This window comes from Macaca fascicularis, chromosome 17 (assembly GCF_037993035.2).
Source record: "Macaca fascicularis isolate 582-1 chromosome 17, T2T-MFA8v1.1".
NCBI lineage: Eukaryota > Metazoa > Chordata > Mammalia > Primates > Cercopithecidae > Macaca > Macaca fascicularis.
In genome coordinates, this window is record NC_088391.1 from 1,702,960 (window position 1) to 1,716,704 (window position 13,745).

Below are 13,745 nucleotides of genomic sequence, written 5' to 3' on the forward strand. Positions count from 1 at the left end.
ACACTGTTAAGACTATTAGAGGGCATTTGTATTAAGAATTTAATATTGCCACCGTTTGCTACTTGTTTGGAAAACAAATCAAAATCTGTGTTAAAAACCTGTGCAATCGGAAGTAATATGGTTTAAGAAAAGCTTAGGTCTTAATAGACACAGCCTTGAGAAACAGTGGACCTTTTGAAATATTATCTTTACCAATTTATCAAACACCTTCTAGCTATTATTGCATTGCAATACTAAATCCTTTTTCTTAAAAACTTTTAAACTTACACAGATCAAAAGAACTATCTGGTTTTTCAATCTGCCCGGAAACATTTACCTGAGGAAAAGTAAAATCTACTTCTTTCTAAAAAGGTATCTGGGAGAAGAAAAATACATTAGTTGTATTTTCAGCATCTTTTGGTTGCATGATGTCACACGTTTCTTATTCCAGTTTAGAAGAGACAGGATTTAATAAATCTCTATTTTAAATCTAGAAGCAAACCATGATATAAACCAGAAAACACAGCTCATTCAGTGACTTGTCAAGAAAAAAAATTTTTAAAGCATAAAACTAAATTTAAATAAATAAAAATGTAGACGTTATTTATACTGTAGGTAGTAGTCTCTCAATCTAAAGTGCAAAGATAAGAGAAGGTAAAAATACAATGTGTGTGCATGACCATTTAAGAAATGTTCATGGCTAAACATGAAATAACAGCCAGATTGGCTAGCTGTTGATTTTTAAGTTTCTGTGATGAAGCACTCTTTTTTCCTTTGGCTTGAAGCTTATTTTTCTGATAAGCCAGAATGATTTGTAAGGGTCATAGGTTTTAATGCGCTAATATATAAACTTGTGAGTATTTAAATAAAAAAAGATAAGTCATAAAAGGGGGAGGACCCCATAATTAGTTTACCACATTTTCAAGATGATATCATGGCAACAGTGAATAGAAGGGATGCATGGGGGGTATAAGAAAATACAATCTGACTCAAGTAGAAAGCACAGAGAGTAAAGTTACCATTTGATTACAACAATGGCTGCATGCAGAAAAACCAAGGATGAATGAAGAGAGACAACTCTTCACATTTCAAAGATTGTGGTGCATATTGATTGTATAGAAAAATCAGCATTGCTACTTGCTTTATAAATTTCTACCATGTAACAAAAATAGTCTTACCTTTATTCCTCAGATTAGTATAATATATAATAAGTTATTACGTATATTATACAAAAATCTGTTTAAAATAAGGCAGGAATATATAATGTATTTAAGGTACAGAATACTGACATTAAACATAACTAGATGATTGTAACTTGGTATTTGACTAATGTATTTCTTGTATATTCTGAAAAGCACTGCTTCGTTAAATCCTCATCACTAAATTCTGCATAAATGAAAATAGACGTAACTATCTTTTAAAATAAGCAGCAAAGCGGAACACATGGCAACATCTACAATAACATGGTCTTCTGCCAAAGAACATACCTTTGCTTCCCAAAGAGGGAAACAAATCCCAAACTTATCTATATACATATATATTTTTTAATTTAGAGACAAAGTCTTACTGTGTCTCCCAGGCCAGAGTGCAGTGGTGTGATCAGAGCTCACTGCCACCTCAAAAACCTGAGCTCAAGTAATCCTTCCACTTCAGCCTCCCAAGGAGCCAGGACTACAGGCATGCACCACCATGCCTGGCTAATTTTTTTATTTTTTGTAGAGTTGGGGTCTCGCTATATTGCCCAGGCTGGACTAGCACTCCCAACTTCAAACAACCCCCTCACTTCATCCTCCCAAAAGGCTGAGACTAAAGTCGTGAGCCACTGCTCTCAGTAATCTTTTTTTTTCTTTTTGAGACAGGGTCTTGCTCTGTCACCTAGGCTTGAATGCAGTGGTGTAATCATAGCTCACCACAGCCTCGAACTCCTGGGCTCAAGCAATTCTCTTGTCTCATCCTGCTGAGTATCTGGGACTATAGGGGCATGCCATCACACCTGGCTAATTTTTAATTTTTTTTGCAGAGATGTGCTCTATGTTCCCCAGGCTGGTCTTGAACTTCTGGCCTCAACTGATTCTCCCACCTCATACTCCCAAAGTGCTAGGAGTACAAGCATAAGCCACTGCGCCCAGCCCCAGTAATATTTTTTAAAGCTGGGAGATCATTCATTCAAAGAAAGAAGCCGAATAGAGAAATACATTCAGTATGTGCTGTGAACAACAACAAAAAAATCCTCCAAGAAAGATTATTATACATTAAAATTTTATATTCATAATTTTACAATTAGGCAGATATTTGTACAGTAAAATGACAGGGAAATCATCATCACATAGTAACAATTTCTGTCTTAAACAATAAGATAAACAATGCAAATAGACATAAAAATAAAATGGGATTTCCAAATTTGTACTCACTAAATGCCTTTATTGAGATTATCCAAAAGAAAATTTTAAAAATAAAACCTCCTAAACAATGGGCATAAAAGTGCACTTGTATGTGCTGAACTAACATCAAGCATTCCAAGGCGCTGAAGTAACATTTTCTGAGGGATTTCTCAAAAACACTAATATCTATAAACAAAACATTGGTTTAGACTAAAAGAAACACATTTTAGAGCGTATGTTAGTCCTCTGTGTATTTCTAAAATTTGAGCCTTCATTTTTAAAGTTTACATCATACAGAAGCAACAGTAAAGCAATGAAGTAACTTTTTTAAAAGTACATCAAAACTCTTAAGTCTCAATTACTTCACAGCTCTTAACAACTTGGAAATTACTTCACAGCTCTTAACTTGGAAAGCATCTTCCTCTTTTTATTTACAATGCCAGTTAACATGGTGAACTGCAGATATTAAAGAACTGCACCAGAACTCCTGCAATTCTCCTAGTAGTATCATTTTAATACCAATACCTTGATAAAGTAAACTAAATACTGTTCTTCATATTCAGCTATTTCATTTGTTTCTTTAGAGGGCTTAACAATTTTGAAGTCATGATGATGTCTGTCTTCACATGCTTTTTTTTTTTTTTTTTTTGACACAGAGTCTCACTCTGTTGCCCGGGCTGGAGTGCAGAGGCACCATCTCACCTCATTGCAACCTCCACCTCCCAGGTTCAAGTGATTTTTCTGCCTCAGCCTCCCGAGTAGCTGAGATTACAGGCATGCACCACTATGCATGGTTAATTTTTATATTTTTGGTAGAGACGGGGTTTTACCATGTTGGCCAGGCTGGTCTTGAACTCCCGACCTCAAGTGATCTGCCTGCCTTGGCCTCCCAAAGTGCTGGGATTACAGGAGTGAGCCACTGTGCTCAGCCTGCCTTCACATGCTTTACAACTGTACCCACAATGAAGTTTCGGCATTGAGATGGTTTTCCATGTTATCAACATAGGAATTAATGCTCTTTCCTTGTAATCTTTCTGACTACACACACTCCAAACTTACTCATTTTCTTATCTAGGAAGAAATTAATGCAATGTGTGAAAAGAGACTGACTTTATAAAAGTAGATGCTGGGGCAAGATGGCTGATTAGCCGCGGCCAGCTAGAAGAGTTGCCCGGAGGGACTGAGAATGCTGGCGCACTCCTGACAGATCTTCAGAGGGACTGAGAATGCTGACGCACTCCTGACAGATCTTCAGAGGGACTGAGAATGCTGGCGCACTCCTGACAGATCTTCAGAGGGAAAGCACCAGGAGTAGAGGAGGGAAGACAGAGAGAAGCCTGTCTGAAGGGGAAGGAATCTAGGAACCTGCATGGGGCTATCACACACTAGGACTTGTTCTTGGCCCCCAATATGCTGAGGGCACAAGTTAGATGAACTGGCAGAAAGCAACCTGCTCTGGCCAAGGCCTCTGGAATCTCAGGAGGAGGAAACCCTTCAACCAGCAGGGACAATTGAGTTGGCAGGGAGAGCTGCTTAAAGAAGTTGTAGGGGCAGCAAGCCAGCTGATGTGGAGCCCAGAGGGTTTGGTGCTGGGGCCTCTGTAGTGAAGCACAGCCAAGGATGACCATCCACCTAGAATCAACTTGCTCCCATAGGAGACTTTAACCCTAGGGCAACTGTCAGATCTGAACTCTGCAGGGAAGCCTTGCCCATAAGAAGGGGCCAGTCTGACCAGAGCAGCCCTTGGTCTGTCGGCCTGTTGCAGGCTCCTAGTCTGACAGTACCTGCTTTAAGGTCAGCCTCGAGTGTCCTAGGAGCCCTCATCATAGCTTCTACCCTGGCAGACTGAACCTGACCACTGGAGAGCCCCAGTGGGGTGGCCCCCACAGACATGCAGCAGCGCCATCCATTCCCTCCCCACACTGCAGCTTCCCCTGGGGCCCACGGATACTTCCCACATCCCTTTGCCATGTGCAGGCAGGTTTTGCTTGCCTCACCCAGCCAGCACCCACGTGTGCGCGTGCACCCTGCCCTGCCACTCATGCAGTGGGAGTGCACTTCGCCCCCACCTTGCCCCACCAATAACACTTCAGTTACAGCCTTAGCAGTCAGTCCCGCCCCTACCACAACCTGGCCCTTTCACCAACACTGCCAAGAGCACACAAACAGTGGACACTCCACCTCCCTGAGCGACCAAGAGCCCTCTGAGAATGCACAAAGACCTGCACCTGCCAGCGCCCTGCCACCACCACCATCAGCACAACCACAGGCACAGCAGCTGACAGGGGCTCCCCACTCCACCCCCCAGCCACATTGCATCCACCACTGTGGCAAGTGTAGGCTGGGAGGCAGGCACCCCAGCACCAACTAGCATCCTGCCACAGCCAACTAGTGTGTACTCCACCACACTGCACTGCTGCTGGCACATGCCAATGAGGATGGATCCTGCTGTCACCTCACTACCAAATGCTTTGACACCATCCATCGAGTGTAGTGATCAGTGGCCCCAAACATGTCAGTCTCCCCAGCGCAGTGGATACCTAAGCTCCAGGAGACAGAATAAAGTAGACACTGATACAAGTACCCCAGAGTTAAAGCACACAGTCCAGGAGTTGGGAACTCAGCACTGGTCCCTTAAAATCTTCCAGAAACACAGTCACTTGGCTGTATCCACCTTATTCCACAATTAAACCTTCAAGGCCATCAAATATAGGATAAAAGAAAAAAAAATTGGCCGGGCACAGTGGCTCACGTCTGTAATTCCAGCACTTTGGGAGGCAGAGGCAGGTGGATCACTTGAGGTCAGGAGTTCGAGACCAGCTTGGCTAACATGGTGAAACCCCGTCTCTACTAAAAATACAAAAATGAGCTGGGTGTTGTGGCGTATGCCTGTAATCCCAACTACTCGGGAAGCTGACAATCACTTGAACCCGGGAGGCGGAAGTTGCAGTAAGCCAAGATCACGCCATGATACTCCAGCCCAGGCCACATAGCAAGACCCTGTCTCAAAAAAACAACAAACAAACAAACAAACAAAAAAACAGCAACCTCAAAGGTTGAAGGAGTATAAGCCCACAAAGATAAAAAAGAACCAGCACAAGAACCCTGACAACTCAAAAAGCCAGAGTACCTTCTTTCCTCCAAATGGCTGTACTACCTCTCCAGTAAGGGTTCTAAATCAGGCAGAGATGGCTGAAATAACAGAAACAGAATTCAGAATATGGACAGGAACGAAGATCACTGAGAAGCAAGAGCACACTGAAACCCAATCCAAGGAACAATGCAGGAGCTTACAGACAAAATACCCCATATAGAAAAGAATGTAACTGATCTGATAGAGCTGAAAAACACACTACAAGAATTTCATAAGGCAATCACAAGTATTAACAGCAAAATAGACCAAGCGGAAGAAAGACTCTCAGAGCTTGCAGACTGGCCTTGTGAAATAAGACAGACAAGAATACAGAGCAAAAGAATAAAAAGGATTGAGCAAAACCTCCAGGAAATATGGGATTACGTAAAGAGACCAAATCTACAACTCAATTGGTGTCCCTGGAAGAAATGGGGAGAGTATAAGCAACTTGGAAAACCTATTTCTGGATATCATCCATGAGAACTTCCCAACCTAGCTAGAGAGGCCAACATTCAAATTCAGGAAAGGTAGAGAACCCCAGTATGATACTTCATAAAAAGATCATTCTCAAGGCACATAAACATCAGATACAAGATTAAAATGAAAGAAAAAAATGTTAAAAGGCAGCTAGAGAGAAAGGTCAGGTCACCTACAAATGGAAACTCATCGGACTAATAGCAGACTTCTCAGGAGAAACCCTACAAGCCAGAAGAGATTGGGGGCCAATATTCAACATTTTTTTTTAATTTAACATCAGTGCCACTTGCCAACCAGAATTTCATATCCCACCAAACTAAGCTTCATAAGTAAAGGAGAAATAAGATCCTTTTCAGACAAGCAAAATCTGAAGGTATTTGTCACTACCAGACCTGCCTTACAAGAGCTCTTGAAGGAAGCACTAAATATGGAAAGGAAAGACCATTAACAGCCACTACAAAAACACACTTAAGTACAGACCAGTGACACTATAAAGCAACCACATAAACAAGACAGAAAAATAACGAGCTAACATCATGATGACAGGATCAAACCCACACATATCAATACTAACCTTAAATGTAAACAGGCTAAATGCCCCAATTAAAAGGTACACAGTGGCTTGGATACGGAAACAAGACCCACTGGTATGCTATTTTCAAGAGACTCATCTCACATGCACTGACACACATAGGCTCAACATAAAGGGATGGAGAAAAATCTACCATGCAAATGGAAAACAGAGAAAAGCAGGGGTTGCCTCAGACAAAACAGACTTTGAACCAACAAAGATCAAAAGAGACAAAGAAGATCATTACATAATGGTAAAGGGTTCAATTCAACCATCAGACCTAATTATCCTGAACATAAATGCACCCAACACAGGAGCACCCAGGTTCATACAGGAAGTTCTTAGAGACGTACAAAGAGACTCAGACCCCCAGACAATGCTCCAATGACAGTATCAGACAGATCATCGAGGCAGAAAATTAATGAAGATATTCAAGACCTGAACTCAGCACAGAAGCAAATGGACACCCCAAAACAACAAAATATACATTCTTTTCACTGTCACATGGCACATACTCTTAAAACTGATCACATAATCACATATAAAACATTTCTCAGTAAATGCAAAAGGACTGAAATCATAACCAAAACTTTCTTGGATCACAGTACAATCAAATTAGAAATCAAGACTAAGAAATTCATTCAAAACCATACAAACATGGAAACGGAATAACCTGTTCCTGAACAACTTTTGGGTACATAATGATATTAAGGCAGAAACCAGTTAATTATTTGAAACCAATAGGAACAAAGATACAACGTACCAGAATTTCTGGTACACAGCTAAGGCAGTGTTGAGAGGGAAATTTATAGCACTAAATGTCCACATCAAAAAGTTAGAAAGATCTCAATTTAACAACCTAACATCACAACTAAAAGAACTAGAGAACCAAGAGAAAACCAACCCCAAACCTAGCAGAAGACAAGAAATAACCAAAATCAGAGCTGAACTGAAGAAGATTGAGACATGAAAAACCATTCAAAAGATCAATAAATCCAGAAGTGGTTTTTTTTGGGGAGGGGATTAATAGACTGCGAGCTAGACTAATAAAGAAAAGAGAGAAGACCCAAATAAACACAATTAGAAACAATAAAGGGGATATTATTACCACTACCCCACAGAAATACGAACCACCACCAGAGATTACAACGAACACCTCTGTGCACATAAACTAGAAAATCTAGAAGAAATGGACAAATTCCTAGACACATATATACCCTCCCAAGACTGAGCCAGGAAAAAATTGAATCCCTGACCAAACCAATAATGAGCTCCAAAATAGAATCAGTAATAAATATCCTACCAACCAAAAAAAGTCCAGGACCAGATGGATTCACAACACAATTCTACCAGATGCACAAAGAAGAGCTGGTATCGCTCCTACTGAAACTATTCCAAAAACTTGAGGAGGGGGGACTTCTCCCTAACTCATTCTATGAGGCCAGCATCATAATGATACCAAAAACTGGCAAAGACACAACAAGAAAAGAAAATTTCAAGCCAATATCCTTGATGAACATCAATGCCAAAATCCTCAACAAAATACTGCCAAACCAAATCCAGCAGCACATTGAAGAGGCTTATGCACCATGATCAAGTAGGCTCTATCACTGGGATGCAAGTTAAGTTCAACATACGCAAATCAATAAATGTGATTCATTACATAAACAGAACTAAAGACAAAAACCACGATTATCTCAATAGATGCAGAAAAGGCTTTCAATAACATTCAGCATCCCTTCATGTTAAAAACTCTCAATAGGCCAGGCACGGTGGCTCATGCCTGTAATCCCAGCACTTTGGGAGGCTGAGACGGGCGGATCACAAGGTCAGGAGATAGAGACCATCCTGACTAACACGGTGAAACCTCGTCTCTACTAAAAACACACACAAAAAAATTATCCGGGCATGGTGGCGGGTGCCTGCAGTCCCAGCTACTCAGGAAGCTGAGGCAGGAGAATGACGTGAACCCAGGAGGTGGAGCCTGCAGTGAGCCGAGATGGTGCCACTGCACTCCAGCCTGGGTGACAGAGCGAGATGCCGTCTCAAAAAAAAAAAAAAAAAACTCTCAATAAACTAGATATTAAAGAAATATACCTCAAAATAAGAGTCAACTATGACAAATCCACAGCGAACATCATACTGCATGGACAAAGGCTGGAAGCATGCATTCCCCTTGAAAACTGGCATAAGACAAGGATGCCCTCTCTCACCACTCCTGTTCAACACAGTATTGGAAGTCCTGGCCAGAGCAATCAGGAGAGAGAAAGAAATAAAGGGCGTCCAAATAGGAAGAAAGGATGTCAAACTTCCCCTGTTCACAAATGACATGACCCTGTATCTAGAAAACTCCACACACTCAGCCCAAAAGTTCCTTCAGCTAATAAACAACTTCAGCAAAGGATACAAAATCAATGTACAAAAATCACCAGCTTTTCTATATGCCAACAACAATCAAGCTGAGAGCTAAACTAGAAACACAATCTCTTTGAAAATTGCCACAAAAAGAATAAAATACCTAGGAATACAGCCAATCAGGGAGGTGAAAAATCTCTACAAGGAGAACTACAAAATACTGCTCAAAGAAATCAGAGATGACACAAACAAATGGAAAAATATTCCATGCTCATGGATAAAAAGAGTCAATATCATTAACATAGCCATACTGCCAAAGCCATTTACAGATTCAATGCTATTCCCATTAAACTACCAATGACACTCTTCACAGAACAACAACAACAAAAACATGTCTTTAATTCTATGGAACCAAAAAAGAGCCCAAGTAGCCAAGGCCATCCTAAGCAAAAAACGCAAAAAGAACAAAGCTGGAGGAATCATGCTACCTGACTTCAAACTATGCTATAGGGATACAGTAACCAAAACAGCATGGTACTGGTACAAAAGCAGACACATAGACCAATGGAACAGAATAAAGAGCCCAGAAATGAGGTCACACACCTACAACTATCTGATCTTCAACAAACCTGACAAAAACAAGCAATGAGAAAAAGATTCCCTATTCAATAAATGCTGCTGGGATAACTGGCTAATGATATGGAGAAGACTGAAATTGGATCCCTTGCTTACACCACACACAAAAATTAACTCAAGATGGATTAAAGACTTAAATGTAAAACCCAAAACTTTAAAAACCCCTGAAGCCAACCTAGGCAATACCATTCTGGACATAGGAACCAACAAAGATTAAGATGCCAAAAGCAACTGCAACAAAAGCAAAAACTGACAAATGGGATTTAATTAAAGAGCTTCTGCACAGAAGAAGCATGCACACATATGTTTGTTGTAGCACTATTCACAACAGCAAACACTTAGGGTCAACCTAAATGCCTACTAATAGTAGAGTGGATAAAGAAAATGTGGTTCATATATACCACGGAATACTATGCAGCAATAAAAAAGAGATTATATCCTCTGAAGGAACATGGATGGGACTGGAGGCCATTATCCTTAGCAAACCAACACAGGAAAAGAAAAGCAAAAGATGAGAACACAAACACATAACAGGGGAACAACAGACACTGGGGCCTACGAAAGAGTGGAGGGTAGGAGGAGGGAAAGAAACAGGAAAAACTGGCCGGGCGCGGTGGCTCAAGCCTGTAATCCTAGCACTTTGGGAGGCCGAGACGGGCGGATCACGAGGTCAGGAGATCGAGACCATCCTGGCGAACACGGTGAAACCCCGTCTCTACTAAAAAATACAAAAAACTAGCCGGGCGAGGTGGCGGCGCCTGTAGTCCCAGCTACTCGGGAGGCTGAGGCAGGAGAATGGCGTAAACCCGGGGGGCGGAGCTTGCAGTGAGCTGAGATCCAGCCACTGCACTCCAGCCCGGGCGACAGAGCCAGACCCCGTCTCAAAAAAAAAAAAAAAAAAAAAGAAACAGGAAAAATAACTAATGGGTAGTAGGTTTAATACCTGGGTGATAAAACAATCAGTATAACATGACCCAAACTGACCTATGTAACGATGGGTCATTTACCCATCATTTACCATGCCCCAAATTGACCTATATAAAAAACCTGAACATGTACTCCTGAACTTAAAAGTTAAATTTTAAAAGTGGATTTAGTATGACACATACACATACACACATTTATAGTTTCAAATTAAATGCTTCTGGTCTCTACTTAGCATTCCTTTCAATCTTAAAGTCCCCCAAAACTCACAATTAAAAAGACGAAAAGCCAAAAAAGAGCAAGATGTTTCTAAAATATATCCCAAGTATCCAAAACAATTACCTGCTAACATTCAACACTGATAACATAGTCAAAAGTATTTCTATTTAGCTGTGCACGGTGGCTCACACCTGTAATCTCAGCACGTTGGGAGGTTGAGCAGGACAGATCACCTGAGGTCAGGAGTTCGAGACCAACCTGGCCAACACAGTGAAACCCTGTCTCTACTGAAAGTATAAAAATTAGCTGGGCGTGGTGGCACACGCCTGTAATCCCAGCTGCTTGGGAGGCTGAGGTACAAGAACTGCCTGAACCTGGGAGGTGGCGGTCGCAGTGAGCCGAGATGGTGCCGCTGCACTCCAGCCTGGGTGACAGAGATACCACCTCAAAAAAAAATTCTACTTAGTGAAATAAAGACACAACAAATTTTAGAAAAACATCCATTTTGTTAAACTACAATGCTGAAAATATAGGTATATCCTAATCTTTTGGTAATGCTTAAGTTATTAAAAAAAGAGATAAAAATGCTACTTCAAACAAGCAGAAATGACAATTTTAACGAGTATTATCAGGGTGAGGCCTTAAGTGTGCACATTTTTAAAATAAATGAGTTGCCAGATTTATAATGGTAACAGCTACAACGTTTTTTAAGACTGGTTAAAGTAGCTGCTATAATAAAGGAGTTACTCGCCTTGTAGTACCAATCCTGAAATTTTTTACAGCAGTCTTCACTGCAGAAATCTCTCACAACACCATCGAGTTCTTTAGTTGCTCCCTTCTTACACAGCTGAGAACAATAGTTGCAAGTAACGCATCTCAATCCTAAACGTCTTGCAAAATCCTGTTTGTATAATAATTTGCAGCCTGAAAAATATAAGGTTTATATATTAAAACAAAAAACACACAAAAACTAATTATTGAGCAGAGACAGATCTTAATTGGTCAAGATTTTTCCTCTCCTGATCAAAACTGCAAAATCTACTATAATCAATATCAACCTATAAAAATTAGAACAGAATATGGGGTATTTTATTAGATAACATATTATCTAACATGGTTAAAATAATGTTTCAAGACATTAAAATCTAGTAATGTCTCAGAATTATTTTATTTGTTCTATTTAAATAGAATCTTGCTTGGGCCGGGGAAATAGATAGATAGAATCTTAAGTATCAAAGTAAGCATACCTTATACAAACAGGCATTTTAGAAAAAGGAACAATGTAGACTACTGAGAGGCTCTGAGTAAACTTATAGAGATGTTCAACCTAAGCAGGCATTTTAGCTAATTTTTCAAGCTTACCTGTCTTACATGGACCTTCAGGGAAATAAAACAGATTTATTGACTTGCCCAAAGAAAACACTTTTGTTATCTAGTCCTTTAATGAAGTATTTCTTTTTTCTAGTACATAAACGCATTAAGTACTTTTACATATCTTATTTATTCCCTATACCATCTCTACGAGGATCAATACTCTATACTTATACTGTGCTATGTAAGTAGAATGACTTACATGTTATCTACTAAAATCCTATTCATCCTTTCATAAGGACCTCAAATTATACCCCTACCACAAATGCTGCCAACGTCAACCTAGTTTAAAATGACATTTCCTATTTGCAAACATGAACTGCAATTGTTTTCTACATAATTTATTTAGCAATCATTTATGTACTGTCCTATGACTTGTTACCTTGAACTATATTTTAAAATATTCTTTAAAATTTACCTTTTTAGCTTTATCTAACTAGAGTTTGACGGTAATACTAGGTATTATGTGTTTTGTTATTTCTGACAGGTTCTAGCAGAGAACTAGGTGCAGCAAGAGAAAGCAAAAAACATATCATTTAACAGGAAAAAAACACACGTTCTTTTTTAAAATGCTATTACACCCAGCTGGATGTATAAATCCCTCCAACTGAAAATTATCTTCTTGAATGCCAATTACCTATTTGCTGCTAATTGTCTATTCATTTTAGTAAAGTTCATATAATCCAAATGGTAGACAATTAATAACATACATGAGCAACCAACATCAGTATGTTCAGATTTATGAATCAGTAAGAATGTCATTGCACAACTCAAATGTAAAAAGACTAATTCAGAATCAATCTTTTCAATGAAACGTTATAAGATTTGCCATTTTTCATTATAGCTTTGATCTTAACAGTGAAACATAGTTACTTTCCATTTCAGGTGAAATGTACAAAATTAAATTTAAATAGGAATGCCTTGTTTTATAAGCAAGCAGCACCCTCTTACGGACATGACTTTACATTACATGTTAAGACTGTAAATGAACGCACTAGTTGAATGAACTGATAAATCTTTTAATTTTGCTGTCATTCTCCACTGCTGACATTTAGGATTTTCCTACCTTTCTCTTACTCCAAACTAGCAGTTAGGAATCCACAGAAAAAGTAGATCCAGAAAAAATTATTCCTCATTAAAAAATTACAGGTAAAGATAGCAGACAGGAAAGCTGGGAGTTCAGTGCCAAGGGCCAAAGATAGAAAGTGAAAGCCAGCTTAGAGCAAGAATGTCACCTTTGGGAACAGGAATTAACAAGAACCCCAAAATCCATAGCTACAATCCTCGTTCCTATCTCTGGATAAGTAGATTTAGAATTTGAATTCATCTGTATAATCTACTGCCTGGCACCAGAGCAGCAAAAGTGTAGATAAGAGGAAAGGGAATTCTTGAACATACTAAAACAGAACCCAGTGTTTCCCTGGCACCCCAAATTGAATACCTAAAAGTTCCCATTTTAGTACTGCCATATGTGATTTTCTTTCTGGTATACATATTGAAAACCTTTGCAGGTTAAGTAGTGAGCTGGGCAGGGAAAATGGAGCTAATTTTCAGAAAACAATTTTAATCCACTTGGAAAACCAACTTTCAGACCACAATGTGTAGGTTTAGAAATAACATGGAATGACAATGCTTTTATTTTATTCTAAAACTTTAATGAAATAAGAGGTTATCAAATTTTTAGAGATAAAACCATCTT

General features: G+C 39.6%; 1 protein-coding gene across 30 annotated transcripts in view; it reads right to left on the bottom strand.

Moving 5' to 3' along the window:
• Positions 1–13,745, bottom strand: part of ZMYM2 (zinc finger MYM-type containing 2) — a 129,230-nt gene that overhangs the window by 39,406 nt on the left and 76,079 nt on the right. For all 30 annotated transcript variants that reach the window (XM_074021696.1, XM_074021692.1, XM_065533053.2 and 27 more), the window contains one exon: positions 11,427–11,599. In XM_074021696.1, coding sequence (XP_073877797.1) covers positions 11,427–11,599 — 173 coding nt within the window. The remainder of the gene's footprint in view (positions 1–11,426; positions 11,600–13,745) is intronic.